At 33.4% G+C, this 22,152-nt stretch overlaps 1 protein-coding gene across 2 annotated transcripts in view; it reads right to left on the bottom strand.

Annotated features, from left to right (window-relative positions):
* Positions 1 to 21,370, bottom strand: part of LOC126967143 (aminopeptidase N-like) — a 42,693-nt gene extending 21,323 nt beyond the window's left edge. Inside the window, exons 1-6 of one of the 2 annotated variants that reach the window (XM_050811580.1) lie at positions 21,258 to 21,370; positions 9,206 to 9,402; positions 6,185 to 6,792; positions 5,482 to 5,637; positions 4,663 to 4,983; positions 2,416 to 2,599 (exon numbers count right to left, since the gene is read on the bottom strand). In XM_050811580.1, the coding sequence (XP_050667537.1) occupies positions 2,416 to 2,599; positions 4,663 to 4,983; positions 5,482 to 5,637; positions 6,185 to 6,792; positions 9,206 to 9,388 (1,452 nt within the window). In that variant the 5' untranslated portion in view covers positions 9,389 to 9,402; positions 21,258 to 21,370. Of the gene's footprint in view, positions 1 to 2,415; positions 2,600 to 4,662; positions 4,984 to 5,481; positions 5,638 to 6,184; positions 6,793 to 6,867; positions 7,059 to 9,205; positions 9,403 to 21,257 lie in introns of those variants that run through there. The other variant, XM_050811581.1, reaches the window with a different exon arrangement.
* Between the last annotated feature and the right edge of the window lie 782 nt (positions 21,371 to 22,152).

A 22,152-nucleotide genomic window follows, 5' to 3' on the forward strand; every position in this document is an offset into this window, starting at 1 on the left:
GAATTATCAAAATCGGTTCACCCAGTCGAAAGTTTTGAGGTAACAAACATAAAAACAAACATACCGACGAATTGAGAATCTCCTCCTTTTTTGAAGTCGGTTAAAAAACAAATGATTAATTAAACCGGGACAAACTATTGTTGTTCGTTGTTTCGTAATTGATTCGTCAAAGATTGTTGCAACTTTCCGATTGATATATTTTATTTAAAAAATCTGTTTCATAGCCGATATTGCTCCATCGCAAATGTATCTCGTTTGTTTTTTTTTTTACAATAAACAGCTTTCTATTTGCAACCCAGTTCGAAATATAAATAAAAACATTGATAACTACCTCCTTGGTTGGCTTGTGTCGGAGTAAAATATCATTCCGTTTTTAAATATTATATATATAATTATATATATATATATATATATAATTTATTTATATACATTATGGATATTCATACAACCTTTGCCAGCCTTTTGCACGCATGTATTTAGCCAGTACAGAAAATTAATTTTTTCTCAAAGAAGGTTAAAGGAAGGAAAAAGAATAAAAATAAGGAACATTCTGCTCATATTTGCAAAAGACAAAGACTAATTAATAAACAAAGCAATATGTATGTATTAAACATAAACTTAATAATAGCATGAAAATTAGTTTACTATTAAGTTTCCTTATTTGCCTCACCAAGCAGTTCTAATTAATGCTTGCATATTATAAATCTAATATATAAAATTCTCGTGTCACGGTGTTTGTTAACAAACTCCTCCAAAACGGCTGTAGCGATTCGTATGAAATTTTCCGTGCATATTGGGTAGTTCTGAGAATCGGCCAAAAATTTGTTTTTTTCATTTCTTTTACTAATTTGTGTGGCAATACAACGTTTTTTGGGTCGGCTTGTTGCATATAAAATAGCAAAGTGTGTTGAAAATATTTCTGTCTATTCTAGGTTAACAATTAACATATCTTAATATATATAAATTGCGTGTCACGTTGTTTGTCCGCGACGGACTCCTAAACTAATGAACTGATTTTAATGGAGATCACTTCATGGAGTGCAGTTTATTCCAACTTGAGAGATAGGATAGTTTTTATTTCGATTTGGGACCCACAATTATTTTTATTATTAATATTTGTTTTGTATAGACATCATTTCTATGAGATAATTTACTGCCGTTCCCAATATACAATCTGTAGATAGAGAAAAATTACTAACTTCTACTGTCAATAATCTGAAGCTGTCCCAATATACCCGATAAGTCATTCTTATCGCCTTATATTGCCGGACGCGTGAATTGCAATTTCCATACAAACTTCTATCGCTGGTAAGCTATACGTCCTCCCATTGACAGACAGCGTGTACGGATAAAGTGAGTTACCGTCGATATTTTTATTGGGACAGAAAAGTCAACGATAGTTACGATTTTTATCTCAAGTATAAGAGATAGACTGAATGTTGGAAACGGGAATTAGTGACGCACGGTTTGACAGTTCCACTGTGAAACAATTTCATTATAACAACAGGGAGCATTTTTTACGAAATAATTATTGATGTTTTGAAATATTATTGGCAAATTCCTATAAAACAGTATTTTTTTATTATCTATAGAACATCTGTCGGGTCAGCTAGTAGACCTATATATATTATGTTTAGTTTCAATAGCTGTTGTTATTCGGCATAGTATATACTATATATATATAAACTAGCTGACTCGACAGACGTTGTACTGTAATAATTAATAAAATACTGTTTTTTATGTATTTGTCAATAATTATTCATAACATCAAGAATTATTTCGTAACGTATGCTCCTTGTTGTTATAATAAAATTGTTTCACAGCAGAACTGTCAAACCGTGCGTCACTAAATTCTCTCACAGAAAATATGTCCATACAAAACAAATATTGGAAATAAAAATAATTATGGGTCCCAAATCGAAATAAAAACTATCCTATCTCTCAAGTTGGACCAAACTGCACTCCATAAAGTAATCCCCATTAAAATCCGTTCATTAGTTTTTGTCCATCATAATCTAACAGCATGTATATTTGTTTCAGGTATAATAAGAATATAAATCTGTTTTGATTCTGGGCACCGGTCATTACTATAATCACTTGTAAATTCGTTTACACCGATCAAATGACACACTAAGCTTGTTGGTCTACTGAAACGTGACATTGGCGAGTTGTGGTGCCCCTTCCACAGAAGCCACTAGAAAGAATAGAATAGAATAGAACAAATATTGGAAATAAAAATAATTATGGGTCCCAAATCGAAATAAAAACTATCCTATCTCTCAAGTTGGACCAAACTGCACTCCATAAAGTAATCCCCACTAAAATCCGTTCATTAGGAGTCCATCGAGGACAAACAACGTGTCACGTAATTTATATATATTAAGATTTATTTATTTATATATATAGTATACTCACATGATCAACACCAACATATTCAATGAAAGTAGCGAAGCCCTCGTTGAGCCACAGATCATTCCACCACTTCATGGTCACCAGGTTACCAAACCACTGGTGGGCTAACTCATGTGCTATATCTATCGCTACATTTTGTTTATCACGTGGCACTCCCTCCTTATCATCAAAGAGAAGAGCTGTTTCTCTGAAAAGTGAAAAAAGTAACTATAAAAAAATTATAGCAACAGTTGGTTATGAAAACAGTTATACAAATGATTTTTCTTTAGTGTTAATTCCGCCAATATTTGTCTTTAAAATAATGCGACACGTGTTTCGCCTGTTCACGAGGCATCCTCAAGACGTGTTGACTCGCCAAAATTTGGCAATCTGATTCTGATAAAAAATTTGAAGATTTTGATTTTAAAGACAAATATTGGCGGAATTAACACTAAAGAAAACTTAAATCATTTGGATAATTATGGATTTCCGCAAAGTAACGCCTAATTCAATGTATTTTCTTATGAAAACAGTTGTTCCGCTTCCGCGCATTTTATAGTAATTATTTATTATTTTTAGATCCAAATGTTTTGAGTATTCTTTAGTGTTCATTCCTCTCGCTTCTCTGTCGACACAGACGTCTTGAGACATGGCTCGTGTAGAGACGTAACACGTGTCGAATTGTTTTAAAAGTTGGCGGAATAAACACTAAAGAATATAACTCAAAACATTTGTATAATAATTATGGATTACCGCAAAGTAACGCCTACTTCAATAAATTTTATATTTTTATTGAAACAACAGCACATTAAAAGTAAACTAATTAAAAAATAAATTATGCGATGGCCGAATGCACATTACAGGTTCACATTATTTAAGATACCAACTGCTCAAATTACATTATTATTATTGTCGTTGTATGTCTCTCTGTGTGTGTGTGTGTATGTGCATATCTCTTAAGTAATTATCAATTATAAAGGCCATAGGCCAACTAAAATTCTAATATAGTTACATAAAATAACAATATTTTTAGCCTCAGCAAATGGAAAGCGACATTCACCCATCGGTTTAATGGATGAAATATTATTTTATATCAAATTTAATATTTTGGAAAATATATTTGTGAATTATCTGAAAAAACTTTTTCACTTTTGAGAGAATGGCGTTACGGGTCAGCTGGAGTGATGACCAAATGCCCATATTCTCCTGCAACAGCAGAGGAATTAAAGGAGTGTTTCCAGCCATTTAAGAAATTGTAGGTACGCGTTTATTGAAGGGACACATCTCGTATCATCCTGGAATAACCGCGCAAAGAGGCTCGCTCAATAGTTTCCCCACGAAAATCACACGGAATAAAAACAGTTACACAGATACAACAATATGAGAGAATTTATTGACGTACGTTTTGACAGTTCTGCTGTGAAACAATTTCATTATAACAACAGGAACGATATATATAATAATTCTTAATGCTGTGAAATATGATTGACATATTAAAAAATGACATATAAAAAAAAATTAATGATGTCTTCCTTGTACAACTTTATACCTCCTGAAATCCCCCGCCCCACCTCCATGAAATGCCTCCTAACCTTTGTTTTCACTCCTTTTGTAAATACTTTATGTAAATATATTAAACAGAATAATATTAAGTTATAACTAACACAATAAATGTTTTATATAAGTAATATTATCAGTGTTTGTCCATTATAATCTAACAGCATGTATATTTGTTTCAGGTATAATAAGAAAATAAATCTGTTTTGATTCTGGGCACCGGTCATTACTATAAACACTTATAAATTCGTTTACACCGATCAAATGACACACTCTAAGCTTGTTGGTCTACTGAAACGTGACATTGGCGAGTTGTGGTGCCCCTTCCACAGAAGCCACTAGAAAGAATAGAATAGAATAGAATATTTATTATGTACAGAACAAGGTCTGTCAGGTCAGCTAGTAATAAATAAAAACAACAAAGTTTTATATTTTATTAAACAGATGCGGTGAATTTCTAGTATTTACTTACATCTTTCATAGCACAAATATATTTAAATCCAAAAGAATATAACTTATAAAATCTATATATTTATTACTTACTAGCTGACCTGGCAAACATTGTTTTGCCATATAAATTATATATGTAAACCTTCCTTGAGATTCAACGAATCTATTACAAAAGATTTCATTGAGATCAGTCCAATAGTTTAGGAGTTATTAGGGAACATACAAACATACATTCTCTTTTATATAAATAGATAAAAATCTCACCTAAACGTAATAAGGCCCCAGTTCTCCATAGCACCACTTGAAAAGTCAGGAATCGCAATCAGATCCAATTTCTCCAAAACATACGGTTCACCAAATACATCTTCATAAAATGCTAAAAGTTTGGGTGTTATACTCAATGCATAGTTTGCCTTTGAAAGCAAAGCTGGTTGCGTCCACACCTTAATAATTTTTGTGGTATTATCTTTGCTTATGTAACTTGTTTCTAAGCTTTGGAAGTTGGAGAGAACATATGCTACTAAATATGTTGACATAGTCACTGAACGATCAAAGTGTGTCCATTGCCAATCTGGTTCTTCAATCCTGTAAATTGTTATAACTTATATACTCCAAAATAATTATCAAATGGGAGACAACTGCACTTGGATGGAATTTAATCTTTCTTTTGCAACACTGCAAATAACTATACTACCATAGCACCTCACTATTTACCAGTGGGAGGCTCCTTTGCACAGGATGCCGGCTAGATTATGGGTACCACAGCGGCGCCTACTTCTGCCGTGAAGCATTAAATGTGTAAACATTATTGTGTTGCGGAAGGGCGCCGTAGCTAGTGAAATGACTTGGCAAATGAGACTTAACATCTTATGTCTCAAGGTGATGAGCGCAATTGTGGTGCTGTTCAGAATTTTTGAGTTTTTCAAGAATCATGAGCGGCACTGCATTGTAATGGGCAGGGCGTATCAATTACCATCAGCTGAACGTCCTGCTTGTCTCGTCCCTTATTATAAAAAAAAAATTAAAAAGAATTTAAGCTTAGGAGTTAGGAATAAATATCTTAGTTACATAAGAAGTGCTTACATTGATTCTTGTGTTGCAATTTTCATGTTAGATAATACTGAAATATTTTTTGGATGTGCAATGCTTATTTCAAATTTGGCCTTAAATGCTGGCTCATCGAAGCAAGGGAACGCTGCTCTGGCTGATGTTGGCTCAAATTGTGTTACTCCAAGCTTTCTGTAACATTAATCAATTATTATTGTTAATTTTCAATTAAACACTCATACACACTATAGGGATAAAACCATTCTCCTTGAGGGGTAAGTATAGATTATAGACCTTTAGATACATTTATAGCTTTCTTGTCTCACATCTACTCTTTCATACAAGCTTTTAAATTTTTAGTAGTTTTAATAATTTATTTTTTAATATTTATTTTATAATTGTCTTGATAATATTGTCTGTCTATTCATTCTATAAAACTGTTTAGTTAATTTACTTTCATCCATCTTCTATATCATAGGTTCTCAATGTGGGCGATAACACCCTCTTGTGGGCGTTTGACACTTTCGGGGGGGCCGTAGAAGACCCAGAGAAAATTAGGAGGCATTGAGATGGCGCAGATGGGGTGTGGGTAGATTAAAAAATATAGTCTAAAAAGACAAAAAAATACACGAAAATACTCTAGAAAAAAGCATATTCTCAAAGTGGGTGGTGAGCAAAATAAGGTTGAGAAACTATATTCTATATTAATGAAGTCTAAAATTATAATTTTAGTATTTACCTGACTGTGTTGTTAGCATCAGTATAAGTACTTTGGTAAAATCCATTCAATGAATCGGATATTTCTCCCTTAAATCCTAACTGTAAGGTATAGTCAACATCAGGTGTAAGTGTCCCAGCAAGAGTTAACGCTAGTCTATCTCCAGTTCTCTTTGAGATTGAAATTATATTGATGTTTCTCACTTGACTATGAGTGACTTGAGTGTAGTTAACCATTGGAACTGATGTCACTTCATTATCAATTATATTTGTGACATTATCACTACTGTTTGCTACTATAACAGTACTGTTTTCTATTTGGGCAGTTTTATTAAGTTCTCTTGTTACCCTTTGTATAGTATCAACCTCTTCATAAATCTGTTCAGTTAAAGCTGCATTATCATTGATTGTTAAATTCTTCGCATGTAATATTACTTCTTTGACCTTTTTGTTCGCACGGATTGTGATGTACACATCACCACTAAAGGTTGATTTTTCTAAGTCCACTTTTAATTTTAGTCTATAAAAGCTGGGGACTATCGAAGTTGGCAGTCTTAAGTCTTGTGACGGAGTATTACTTTGAGCAAATGGTTCAGCTTCATCGTCCCAATACTCTGTTTTTTGTGATACCTGAATTATAAAAATTATAAATATTATGATACATAAAGAAAGTGCGCAATCAAATACTTTTAATTGAGTACTTACACTTTTATTTTCAGACAAGACGATAAAAAATAGTAGAAAATATAAATTAAATAACATTTTAACGAAGTTTTAAAAAAATATCAAATTAATAAAGAAGGCACAGCCTTATATATACTTAAAGCTAATGACTAGACTCAATATTAATTGCCTAAAACTAAAGCTTATAATATGTTCATGTTCATTGAATTATTTGGAATAGTTTCAACTATCATAAATAAACGAAATACGAATTTCAAATGTTGTTTATTGTCGTTTGACCAGCATTTGACAACGACAGCATCAGCTGTTCACAACTTCATGAATCACTGTTACAGAGTACCTTTGCACTATAATCACTGTCACTATTATTCTGTACTGACACTTTTAAATATCTAAGTATCACTCTCTGGCATAAATCATATTAGACAAGTCTATTTTTAAATATATAGATAGAACATAGAAGTCGAACGTAGATAATAGCTACTAGGTATTTATACTTATACCAAAACTTTTATACTTTTTCACTATCACACAAATAGTATCACGAATTTGATGGTGCGCTTATTGTAACTGACTAAACTACACAAATTATATGTAACTAACTATTAACCCTTTATCAAAATTACTTATCAAAGAGTCAGGAGCCTTAACCTTAGCAGGCACTGCTTAGATTATAGAAACTTATAAATACTCTACAGAGTGTATCATAATATGAAACCAAAGTTTAACTACTACATTAGACACTACTCTCGATAAATAAAAATATAGTAGGTACGTAGGTACAGGTCGGAGATAATGTAGTCTTGCATCATAATTATAATATGTACATACCTATAAACGTGTAATAAAATCACTGGTCTTAGCTGGTTTGAATTTCATTTAAAAGAATAAATTAACAAAATCTTAGCGAAACTTAACTGAGAGGCTGACTCGTAAGTAACTCGAGCCGAGAAAAAAAATTGTAACGTTTATGGATGGATAAGCGTTTTTAATCCGGGATTTTGAATGTCCAAGATGCATTTTGACCCATTTGAAAAAAGGTAGTTACGTAGATACATTAAAAAACTTTAAATTTGGGTGCCACATTGCAAACCTTTTTTGAAGAGATTGATAAATAGTGACGAAAAGCGGATCACGTATGACAAGGTCGTCCATAAAAGGTCGGTCAGGCTTCACAGACTATCGAAACCCAGGTTAACTCGCAATAAGAGATAATGCTGTGTGTATGCTGGGATAAGAAAGGGCATTGTTAGCTTTAACCGCCGGGCAGAAATATTGATGTGGATCTCTAGTGCCACAACAAATGATAAGATTAAATCGAGAAGTTGCAACGAAGCGGCCGTAATTAATTTATAGAAACGGTGTGGTCTTTCATCACGAAAACGCTAGACTACACATCTTTAGCCACTCTGAAAAATTAAGAGAGTTTGGCTGGGAGGTGTTATTGCATCCAACATACAGCCCTGACCTTACAACTTCTTCCACCTGTTTAGGTCTTTTCTGAATTCTAAAAAACCATCGAACAAAACGACACCTTATATATTCAAAATACTAAGGAACTAATGCCAAACGTAACTGTATATTTGAGACTTGTCTATCAAAAATCGGTTAAGAATAGATTCGCTTTCATTTTCTATCTTGCTGTATCTGCGTTAGAGATGTTCTTGTCTTTCGCACGCTTTTTTTGTCTATACGTACCTACTACCTATATTGTAAGTCTCTAACTACAACTTAAATTAAATCTTACTACCATCTCGAATGTGGTATCTATTTAAAATATTTACTTTTTACTATAATATTACTTACCTACCAATGAAAATCTAAATCTGTTAATAATATACAAAATTATATAAATTAAATAACTTATAATTTACAATTATAAATATATTACTACACAATTATTGCTAGTGTATTTTTAATACTACCAGATGAAATCATCATAATCCTAAATGAAATTGTTCAAAACAGTAATATAACGAACTATTAGGAACGATTATGATATCATTTGAATAACAATCTAGGATGTGACTTAGTGTCCCGTAGCAAGAATTAGAAGTTAAAAATATTGTAGTTGATAGAGCTTTAGTCCACGATTATTATGAAACCACTCTTATTACAACGGAATGCACCGTTTTCAATAAAATAACGAAAAACATCTAACCTCAAAACGATTTGAGGTTAGGTTATAATGCTTTTTTTCTGGAACGGTATATTAACTTGTAATGAGACTAGTATCAGGGGTTATCCTCCTGCTACGGGATAATAAGTTTTAACCACAATCTATTCTAAGTTGAGATCAGTTATACTAAGGTATGACTATCAACCTTGGACTTCATGAGAATCACTATAAGAAACTCACCTTAAAAAAAGTGATGTAGTACACAATAATACCGACAAGAACAGCAACTAACGCGGCACAGATCACAAAACTGACGCAGATGAATGTAGAAATAAATATTCCTCCTTTTCTTTCGTAATGTATTCCGGGATCACCATGAGTCTCGCAAGCCAGGAACTGTTGCCGGCTGTGTGACAGTGACATATTGCTAAATCATTCTGAAAAACAAAATAAGTTTTTTTATATAAACAGCGTAAACATATTTCGTTAAAGGTATCATAACCTCTCAGTGTTGTATTAATAATGATTATCGATGATACCTACCGACTTAATTTACCTTTACTTCAATAATTATTATATTGCCCACTCAAAACTAAACTTTGTTTTCACAATGAACACAGTAATGTCACCGATTCCATCAAACGTGTGGCAGTGAGCACGACACTTAAAAACATAGGTCGTGGGGTAAACGGTCCTGTAGTGGAGACTTTGGGTAGAAAAGAGACCTATTGGAATACTACAGATGCGAAGAATGAATGACGTCAATAAAACTGTAGAGAAAAACTGATGTAGCGCAAACTTGGGCTAAATAGAGCCACCTGAAGAAGGCCTAGCTCAATGTTATCCTTCGTAAAACTAAACTATGAGCTTCCTTGCACGGCGATTCCAGGTTGATAAAAGAGCAACTTCAAAAAAGCAACTACACTCACCTATGCTGCTGCCAACACCTTTGTGATTGCTTTGGTATTGCAAGAGATTATGGGTGGCGATGATCACTTGCCATTAGATGACCCAAACCCTCGATTGCCTGCTATTTATAAAAATAAACTCTATATTTCAATAAGGCTGAATAAGAAACGGTAATTCCTCAACCGGATTATTATTAATTATTATCGACAACGTGTCTACTGACGGACACTAATAAAGAAAAGGTTTTTATGATTTGTTAGTGCATGTATTTGTATTTCCTCCTACCATAGGCATTATATATATGCGTACGCCCTATATGCGCGAATCAGATTACACATGTCCCTTGTTTTGGAAGGGTTTGTCATATCGATATAGAAAATTGAAAAAAGTTTGAATCGATTTAACTAATAAAAAAAACTTATGCAAAATCGTCTCTTTGGTTAATCTTACCAATTGGTTTTCAGATATTGCTAATAAACCAGCATTATTATTTACTTAATTTCATTCCTATTTTTTATTTATATACTATATTAACTGGTTCCTAGTAGTTGGTAAAATTTATAATGTTGTTCTTGGGTTTTTAATGACCGCCAATCAATCTGTAACGAATCGTATGTAGAGCGCGATAAAATAACATTTCTTGATATTACACAAAAGTATTTCCAAGCAAAGCCAAAGTGGATTCAAAAATACCTTCGCTCATGAGGAATAAATGAGGAATATTGACATAACTGCAAAATTTGCGGGTTTTCAATAAGCTCTAATAAATAATTAAGTCAACACTTAAATATTCTTGAATTTTGATTAGGTAGGTACCTATATGACTAACGATTTATTTTATTATTGTTACCTATGTAATTCTTTGGCGTGAATAATACAATTAAAATTTTTCTTAACAATAGGAAGCCAAATATTTTAAGAGTGTCTTATGCTATATTATATTAACCCGAAAAATGAAAAGACTTTTTCATGCTCGTGTTTGTCGGCTTTAAAAAGTAAGTCTGAGAAAAAACGGTCGTACACTAAAAATAATTCATATGGCAAAACAACGTTTGCAGGGTCAGCTAGTACAATATATTTTTTTAAAGTTGTTGTTCATAAAAATATATTCTTTATTTGTGACGTTATGTAAGCCTCAGATAAATGAAATAGTTTTTGTGTAATCAAAATAATTCTGCTTTATTAGAATAGAAATAATGAGAAACAGGGGATATATTACGTCTTACTTATGTGTACTTTTGGTTTGCACAAGTTGTATGGGTACTGAAAGGAGTCCCACCAAATACCACTCTCTTTTTTGTGAACTTAACATCTTTACTATTATCTTTCGTACCTACTCAATTGTTTAATCTTATGTATTTACTATTAGTGTTCCTAATTTAAGTTTATCCACAATAAAATGTTTGCCATTTCGCATTTATTACACAGATAATTTTTAGGAATAAAAAATAAATATTAATTTCAGGTTAGATAATTCATAAATACGTCATAGTTATTGGCACAGATTGTTAAATAGTTAGTTGATTGCATTAGCTGTATATTTTATACCAAAAAGTTCGGAATAACTATTACAAAGAACATTATCCTGAATTCATATATATACGTATTGGTTTATTAGCCAAATATAGTCTGTAGTCAAATAAAACTGCACCTACTGGATCGAAATCATAACAAAAATGGTATGTTGTCGATCTAAAATAATATACTTAGCACAAATTTACAACTTAGAATATTAATTATCTAACTATAAAATTTGGAATTGTGTCTCTTTACCCACAGACTAATGTATGAACTATAATGACTGTAAAAACTAAAAGTACCCACATCTCGCAATTCAAAATGATTCGGCAATAAATGTATTCCGTGTCGCGAAGCAATTTAAAGACTAGTAACATAATTATGAAGTAATTAATATTTAATTTTTCTCGTCATGAAATAAGAATAAGTAATTACTAGAATCGTGTCGATTCGAATGAACAAATTATTGTAATCGACTCAAATATTATTTAATTGAATACCAATAAAATTGTTGTGGTACATAATGTCAAATATCATTACAGCTAATTGCTACAATTAAATATGGTTTAAAGTTTCTTTATGCCCTTTGGTGTCGAGACACTTGGCCCGTGGGGGTCAGAGGTGCGGAGAATGTACAAAGTACTATCTTCCTTCCTGAATAAGTCTACTGCAAACCCAAGTGCTAGCAGCTATTTCAGTCACGGATCAGCCTAGGTATCCAACGCGGAAATGCTGCCAGTATTCTTGTTACGCTTCCCGTAATGATAGTTTTAATTTAATATAATCATAGTATTGTAAATACAGTTATAAGATTCGTTTTGTTAATTTACAGTTTAATGAAAATATGTGTACCATTGCGGTATTTTGCAACGTTATAAGTTAGCAGCTCACTTAAAAGTTTTGAAAATATAATAGACCAGAGGACTTGACGTAGCTGCAGAACTAATTTTTTATATCAACAATTTTTTTTAGATTATTTATACGTCAAGATAGAGCCTCTCGTTAGACAACAGGCTAGTTTTATTACGTTAGTGTGCATGAAAGCTACGTCTTAGGATGACAGGTGACTTTGCTTAAACTTAACTTATGCAAAACTTAGCTGTGTTTGAAAAAACGCGAACGTGACTTTTGCATTGTGCTGTCTTAGTTTAAGGCGAGACTAAATACCAGCGACCTTGAGCGATTTGAGCTCACGACTGCCGGCCCGCCATCTATTTAACAAAGCCAATATTTTCAAAATTCTTGGGTGGAAAACAGTTTATATGCTTACAATCCTCGTTATTCAATACTAATCTGAATAAATGAACTTACACAAAAAAGTACAAGCTATAAGAATAACTTTTCTGAGAAAAGTACCAAAAAAAATGCGTCACGCCATGCCAAAAAACTTGTTTAACTTCAAAGAAAAGTGGTAGTTCAAAAAGGCTCGGCAGTGTTAACTATAACCAACAGCAAGCATTAGCAACCTACAAATAAGACTTAAGGATATGTGTAACAGGATTAAGTAGTGTTCATAGCTCTAATTGCTATACTTTCGCCACAAAACTTGTCGAAATACACCACGTTTGCGTGTTTTCTGCTTACTCTTCGCCTTAAGCTCTGCAGAATTTCAGATGTCAAATAATTATAAAAGCTGAATCAAAGATCATGCTAAGCTTACACTCAGCGAAGTTTTAAGTAAGTAAATCTTGATGGATCTGTTAGTCACTTAATTGTCTTTATGCGCTTGCTGAAAATAGAGGCAATTCGTCGCTATTTTTTTCGACGTGTTAGATATCTAAGCAAAATATTATATAGTACTTTTTAAAGCCAACTATCGTTATTTTGAATAATCCTGGTGAGCATTCATCACGTTCGATCATTTTGCAACAAACACTCATACATTTCTATTCTGCTAATCCTGATTACAAGGTCAAATTAAAATAATATTGTCATCGGTCCTATAAATGTGTACAAATTTGCAACTAAATCGGACATTTTGAATTGGGTGAAAATGACATTCAAAGCCATAAAAGACATAAAAGGCATTTATTTTCTCAAAATTGATTCTTTTAGAATTCTTTTTGATGTCATTTCTAATATACTAGACACTACTACCGCTTCGGAAAAAAATGACGCTCTGAGAGAGAAGAAGCGGTGCAAGAAACTCTCGCACCTTTTTTTTCCCCCAGCATTTTAGCAAATATTCCTTATCATACATGGACACAACCGTTGACAAACAATTTGGAACCCGGCTCGATTCTGGCCCATCAGTTACTTATATTGACGTTCATTCGACGGTCGGCAATGATCTTGTCATTCCTTTGGTCATGCTGCGGTGATCACTTACCATCAGGTGACCCGTATGCAAGATTGTCCTCCTCTTATATAAAAAAAATTACGGGTTGCACTCCGGGAGTGCCGACAGAAGTGAAAACTTATTTTGGGCGCGTTAGACATTTATTAAATGGGACTAGGGTTATTTTTTTTATGAAAATAAGGGACGAGACGAGCATGACGTAATTGTAATATTACGCGGATGGCAATTGATACGCCCTACCCATTACAATGCAGTGCCGCTCAGGATTCTTGAAAAACCCAAAAATTCTGAGCGGCATTACAATTTTTTTATTTATATATTATGAAAAATAGAATTACAATTTATTATTATATAACAGGCCAAAAACCACAGAGGTTTGTCCGGCATGTTAGAAGAAATAATATTATCGCCTACAATAAATATTAATATTAACTTATTTAAAATACACAATTTACGACAAATTGCGCTCGTCACCTTGAGACATAAGATGTTAAGTCTCATTTACCCAGTAATTTCACTAGATACGGCGCTCTTCGGACCGAAACACAGTAATGCATACACATTGTGGTACCCATAATCTAGCCGGCATCCTGTGCAAAGGAGCCTCCCTCTACTATTGGGTTATGAATTGGTTTTTATTTATCTTTAACAATTTCGACAACTCTTGTATCATCATCATTAGAATTAAAATTACTACAATATGAAATAGAAACTATAGGTTTATGGTAACTAAAATAGGAAAAAAATTTTTTGATGCGAATAATATATAATAATAATATATCTACATATTATTTATTTAGACTCGTTCGGTCTGCTATATGTACATGCATATATGCACACACTATAGCTGCGTCTCGTAACGGTGTCGCGAGTCCAGAGATTATATTATATTATATTATCTCATCTATAAAAAAACCACGTCTAAAAAAACTGAAAATAAAACTACTTTATATACACAGAAAACAATTATCTCATCCAGGTAGACAAAAATTTTCATATAAATGTTCATAAAGTGAAAACTACTGGGCCAAACTGTGTAATGATTTTTATGGGACCAAATGGCATCTATTTCACATCGAACAAAAGAAGAATTACGTAAATCGGATCATAAATCTCAGAGTAATCGGTGTACATATAAAAAAAATACCTATCGAATTGATAACCTCCTCCTTTTTGAAGTCGGTTAAAAAATATGCGTACCGCGCTAAAAGTTGAAAAATACAGAACGAAGAGCAGTTAAAGTTTAATGCGAAAAAAATGAACACCCTAGTATAATATCATAGACGAAAATACTTATCAATATTTAATTACGTAGAATTTTAACAGCGTACTGATAAGTTACATCATCAATTAATGATAATTTGAAGAGACCGAGATAGAAGTGATTCATTTTTAATTATCATTACTGTATGAGCAATTAGCGTTACTTTTGGTTTTTATGATATGAGCACAACTCTTAGTTTTCTCTGGTATGTAAGAAAAGTTAATTGTTCAACAAGAGAGCAAAGTTCGTGTTTGTTGTGAGTGCAAATTTCAATCCCAAGCAAGCGAATAATCCTAAGGGTGGGCTTAGCTAATATATACATCAAGATAGAGACTCTTGCACTAGAAATAACTACAAGCTTATAGTGCCCCCTACTAGGCTCTGTAAAATAAACAATTGTTTTGCATGCGATAGTATTAAATTTTACAATAAATTACCAAAAATTGTATCTGAATTATCAATAAATAAATTTAAATCTTTTATTAAACGCAGACTTATGTCGAAGGCTTATTACAGTATTGAAGATTACGTAAACGATATTACAATGTGGAATTAAATAGTATTATAGTTGTTTTTTATGGATTATATGGTTCAGCCTTGTGTTGTTTCACTGGTTAGCATTGTTTTGAAAATATGTTTAAACTTTTATGTAATTAATATGTCTGTATCTGAATTGTAGTTTTTGTGATTGACGTTGACAAGCAGTCTTTTGATTTTATGTCAATAAAATATTTTGACTTTGACTTTGCTGTTAGACAACCGATAAAATCAGGCCAGGAATATGAGTTTAGTGTGCGTAACAAGCTACGTCTTACACGCAATTTGTTTGACACTTTGTGTAATTGTTTTTTTTAATGAAAATAAGGGTCCAGACGAGCAGGACGTTCAGCTGATGGAAATTGATACGGCCTGCTCATTACAATGCAGTGCCGCTCAGGATTCTTGAAGTACCTACGCAAAAATTCTGAGCGGCACTATAACTGCGCTCGTCACCTTGAAACATAAGATGTCAAGTCTCATTTGCCCAGTAATATCTACGGCGCCCTTCGAATCGAAACACAATAATGCTTACACAGATGCTTCACGGCAGAAATAGACGCCGTTGTGATACCCATAATCTAGCCGGCATCCTGTGCAAAGGAGTCTCCCACTGGTATAGTGAATTGATCAAAATAGAAGTTAGTTTTAAACTCTATTTTTGAGGTTTTCACAGCTGTCATAGTCTATCTAGACGTATAAATGACCTAAGGGAGGAGGGAAGGAGACTAATCTCGTTCAACACATAACGTTTCACCTCACTTGCGAAAACGGTGTAAGAATAATATTTAGTTAAACATATTATTAAGTTTTTCCTTCTTAATTTATTCTCTTTAGCCACTGGTCGGTAAAAGAAAATATAATATCTCCTTTGCCCGTCTTCTAAACAAAACATTTTTCTATTTAATGTGCACTTTGACTCACTTTATTTTGTCTGACAAATCAAATCAAATCAAAATCACTTTATTCATGTAGGTCACGGAAACGACACTTATAAATGTCAAAAAAAATATATTTTTCTTATTGAATCTATCGCTACTTCGTAAAGCGTTGAGCTAATGAGAAGAAGTAGCAAGAATTTACATTTTCATTGTTTTACAAATCATTTCAATTACAATGTAATATGTAACGTGATGCAACAAACATACTCAAACATCAAATAGTCCGACATATAATCTGATCCAGTCAAATGGAGCAATTATTTATCTTCTTCGTCGAATCCGTTGCTGATCACTTCCTTACGGGGAAGTTTCTCGCTTTTGCAGTTGGTCAGTCTGTCATGGTCACTAGCTACGGCGCCCTTCAGACCGAAACACAGTAATGTTTACACATTACTGGTACACGGTAGAAATATGCGCCGTTGTGGTACCCATAGTCTAGCCGGCATCATGTGCAAAGGAGCCTCCCACTGGTATACTGACTTAAGTAACCTCTCCATTTTCCAATATTTTGTCGCAGATGTATTTGTCGTGACTTCATTTTGAGGTCCGACAGATTAGACTGATTGGTGCACTTGCCGTTCATGGTTTTCTCTGCATCAAATCTTAAAAGCATCAAGTCGCTGTTTATTTCTGCTTTTGATGATCTATATTTCAGCTCCATGGTAAACAGGAAAACATGGGCTTGATAAGTCGTTTATTTAATTCTCGTCCGTTGGTTGTGGTTCTGGTAGACATATCAGTTACAAGAGGCTTATTGTAGCTGAAGTATTATAGAAATTGTCTACTTGACCAACTAACGTTAGAGTGTCGAATATACGTGACGGTGTGCACGCGCATCGTACAAATTCACTGTGATAATTTTTCCTTAAGGCGAAGGGTTAAGTTTTAAGACAAGTTCTGTGGTGAAAATATAGCATTTGGAGATATGAACACTACTTAATCATGTTACAAATACCCTTAAGTCTTATTAGTAGGTTGCTAATGCTTGCTGTTGGTTATAGTTAACACTCCAGAGCCATTTTGAACTACCACTTTTCTTTGCAGTTATACAAGTTTTTTGGCATGGCATGACTCATTTGTTTAGTACTACTCTCAGAAAAGTTATTCTTATAGCTTGTAATTTTTTGTGTAGGTACATTAATTCAGATAAGAAATGAATAACGAGGATTGTAAGCATATAAACTGTTTACAACTGTTAAAATGTTACGGTTAAATTTTGGCTTTTTTGCATAGATGGCGGCCGGCAGCCGTTAACTCATATCGCTCAAGGTCACTGGTATATAGTGTCGCCTTAACGCGCCAATGACTATAAAATCATTAATAATTATTGGCTTATACAATATAAAACATTGTAAGTATAACCCGCGTGTGGTGAGGTACGGACTGGTTACCTTTCTTAAAGTGGTTATAGTGACACACATTCATTCCTAAAACATCTAATTGACGACTTTGAGTCATATACGTTTGCATACTGAAGTTTGCCTGCTGTCGTCACAGATACAATAAATAACTGGATAAGTTTCTATCCTTATTCTACGCGTGGGTAAGATTTTCGGTTACTGCAGAAGGTATTATTTATATACGGCTCTTTTGCACAGGATGCCGGCTAGATTATGGGTACCACAACGGCGCCTATTTCTGCCGTGAAGCAGTAATGTGCAAGCATTACTTTGTTTCGGTCTGAAGGGTGCCGTAGCTAAAGAAATTACTGGGCAAATGAGACTTAACATCCTATGTCTCAAGGTGACGAGCGCATTTGTTGTGCCGCTCAGAATTTATGGGGTTTTTCAAGAATCCTGAGCGGCGCTGCATTGTAATGGGCAGGGCGTACCATCAGTTGAACGTCCTGCATGTCTCGTCCCTTATTTTAATAAAAAAAATCAGCAACCCTAATACACCTTGAAAAAAATTCAAACTACAGTATCAAGGTGTATTTTTCTTTAAAAAAATATGTCAACTTCTAAAATGTCACTAGTGGAGCTATAAATAAATTGTTCACATTATATCTCACATTTTTAACTACCTACGAAAATACTAAAAGAACGGTTTACCTACATCCTAATCTATACATTATTATAAATTGAACATTCTTTCGATAGAAAGTATTCATAAACTGAAATATTTCTAAAACCTTTGATTGAGGATTGGTCTCCGCTGCGCTCCAACTCCAACAGCAGACGGAATCGCAAAGTGCGGCAACTAATACTAGGTACGCCCAAATGGGCGTACTCGAGCCAGTTTCGAACAATGTGTGACGTTGACGTGTCTGTTGAACTTTGCTAATAATTAAAACTAAAATGCCGTGTTGCGTAGCAAAACTTTGTAAAAATAATATAACAAGAAATAAGAAGGACACTGGGACCACATATCATCAGTAAGTATTTATTAATTCCAGTGTAAAATAACACGAAGCGTATGTTACAAAATCTGAAAGATGCCATTGAGTATCAAGAAGCCTAATCTAAATCTAAGTCTAGAACTTTATTAAGGCGAACGGTAAACAGAAAACATGCAAACAAGATGTTTTTAGACAAGTTTTGTGATGAAAATATAGGATTTGGAGCTATGAACACTATTTTATCCTGTTACACATACCCTTAAGTCTTACTTGTAGGTTGCTAATGCTTATTGTTGGTTAAAGTTAGCACTCCAGAGCTATTATGAACTACCAGTTTTCTTTGCAGTTAATCTTTTTTCTCGGCATCATGCATTTGTTTAGTATACTACTATCATAAAAGTTGTTCTTTTAGATTTTACTTTTTAATGTAGGTACATTTATTCAGATTAGTAATCAATAATGAGGATTGTAAGCAATTAAGCAGTTTGCGCCTGTTAAAATGTTACATTTTCGACCCAAGAATTTTAAAAATATTGGCTTTGTTACATAGGAGTCTTGAACTAATATAGCTCAAGGTGGCCGGCATTTAGTGTCGCCTTAACATATTCCTATGCATAAAAATTAAATCCAGCTGTTCGCCAGTTCTCTCTTCCTTCAACTCCTCTTTTGACCAAATGAGATGCGGCTAAGAGAGAACAAAAATTGTATAACGTCACACGGATATATGCTACGATTGATGACAGATAATGTTTTGATAAATTTGAACAGGCCATTGGCTGTTGGGCTAGCTAGATCATCAGATTAATAATAAAAAACATTACAAACGTTGTTTAAACGTTCGGATCATAATAAAATTAACATACATATATATTTTTTTAATGATAATAAGGGACGAGACGAGCAGTACGTTCAGCTGATGGTAATTGACACACCTCGCCCATTACAATGCAGTGGCGTTCAGGATTCTTGAAAAACCCAAAAATTCTGAGCGGCACTACAATTGCACTGCTCATCTTGAGACATAAGCTGATAAGTCTCATTTGCCCAGTAATTTCACCAGCTAGATATTAATGTTTACACATTACTGCTTCATGGCAAAAATAGGCGCCGGTGTGGTACCCATAAACTAGCCGGCATCCTGTGCAAAGGAGCCTCGCACTGGTAATACAATTTGAAGAAAGAAAAACATTTTAAATCATTTTATTCATATATTATCATTTGAAAAGCTATTTATGTGTATTCAAAATGTCGGTTTTAAGCTAAACTATTATATAAACTAAAATAGAATCCAACATACGACCTTAATGTCTTTATCCTTTTGAATTGAAATACCCACATTTTTTTCATGTAACATTGAGGAGGTAGGTACTAATGTTAAAAAAGATATTAAAATGCTAGAATCGTATATATTTTATCAGCCATGAACAAGTGTTCATATGTAAATAAGTATTTACAGTGTAAAGGTGGTTTGTAGCAATAAATACATTGAAGTAAATAATATTATACTAATGCTTTTCAATATGCAATAATAAGCTATTACATAAATTTACGTAAGCAACCGCGAATTGAAAATGAAATTGTATCATTGAATGGCATTGCACCGTGAAGGTTTGATTAGAATTTCTTACTGGCTGATAATGGTTATCAGTTTTGAGTTAAAAACAAAAAAACGATCGAACGGATAAAACCAAAATACATTTGGATATCTATGTAGTGTCGTTTGAGTTAATAAAGGTATCTTATTATATATATACCTATTTTATACGGCGTTCAAATTCAAATTGTTTATAATTGGAAGTCACATTTGAACAAAATCATATTAATAATTAGTGTAGTTTGTAACGGTTTTTATTAAAGGATTAATATTCATATTGTTTAACTAAATATTTTAAGGCAATTAGTAAAACAGGAAGGTTGCTCTTAATTTGAATAGAATTTAGAATAATATAAAAATTTAATTACATATGTGGTGGGGCCTAATAAAATGAGTGATATACAATATATTTACAGAAAATTTCATTCAAACAGCGTCAAGACATGGAGATAGTTTTTTTTCGTCGTTTTAAGGTAGTTACAATTTCGGCGATACCTTCTGATCGCGAGGCGACAAATATTTCAGGGTATTTCTGATGTTGCTGGGAGCATATCCATGATAAGTTACAAGAGGATAAATGGTACACCTGCTCATTCCAATGTGGCACCGGTAAGGAACAAAATGTTCGCATAGAATAAGGAGACGTCTCTTTTCCTTAGCCATGTGGGTATTATTAAATGAAGTATTAAATTACTCTTAATTATATTAAATTATGGAGTGAATATGATGCTAGCCACAAGGACGATATCTGTAGGCAACGTGTGATTAATAACAGCAGCTGTAAACTATGACAAATGCATATAATCGCGAATTGCTGAAAAAATCCTTGAAAACTAATTCGATACGCCCACAAAATTACAATGAATATGTATAATATGTAATAAAAACTCACCGTCTGTATTTGCACAATGAATTAGGATTCCAAATTCAAAACAAGAAGACAGGCCACTAAATTCACTGCACAATAATTAAAAAAAATAAGGATAATAGTACTATTGTGTCAAGAGTTGCGCGCGCAATACCACTTCATGAAGTTATGCGTAACAGTGACTACTTAACCTGAGCGCGGCAGATTAATGTTGAACTATTCACAAAGGAATATAGGCCTTATTTTAAGCGAATAGAGTTTAGCAATTGCTGTATCGCGATACCTGTTAAAGCAGTTAGTGCATGACGTTTTCAAACCGCGATCATAATATGATTTTAACGGCTACGTGCAGTAATTATTATTATTGGAGGGTTTTCTTACACACGGAGTAAGGTTGTAAACTTATTATTTTTTATAATATTATAGTAGTGAACTTAAGAAAAGTGTTGATAAAATAACTAATTGTTGCATTTTGTTCCCAGTACTTACCTACATTGAGATGAATTTTATATATCTCAATTTAGGTATTTCTTATTTTTCACCAGTGGGAGGCTCCTTTGCACAGGATGCCGGCTAGAATATGGGTACCACAACGGCGCCTATTTCTGCCGTGAAGCAGTAATGTGTGAACTTTACTGTGTTTCGTTCTAAAGGACACCGTAGCTACTAGCTTGTGAAATGCGACAAATAAAAGCGGTCAAATGCGACTTAAAATCTCATGTCTCAAGGTGACGAGCGCAATTGTAGTACCGCTCAGAAGTTTTGGGTTTTTCAAGAATCCTGAGCGGCAATGCATTGTAATGGGCAGGGCGTATCAATTAACTGCAAGCTGAACGTCCTGCTCTGGTCCCTTATTTTCATTAAAAAAAATATCCACTGTAATGAAAATCATAAAAAGGTTAAATATAAATGTTTTTAG

Source organism: Leptidea sinapis, chromosome 12 (genome assembly GCF_905404315.1).
Source record: "Leptidea sinapis chromosome 12, ilLepSina1.1, whole genome shotgun sequence".
Classification (NCBI taxonomy): Eukaryota; Metazoa; Arthropoda; class Insecta; order Lepidoptera; family Pieridae; genus Leptidea; species Leptidea sinapis.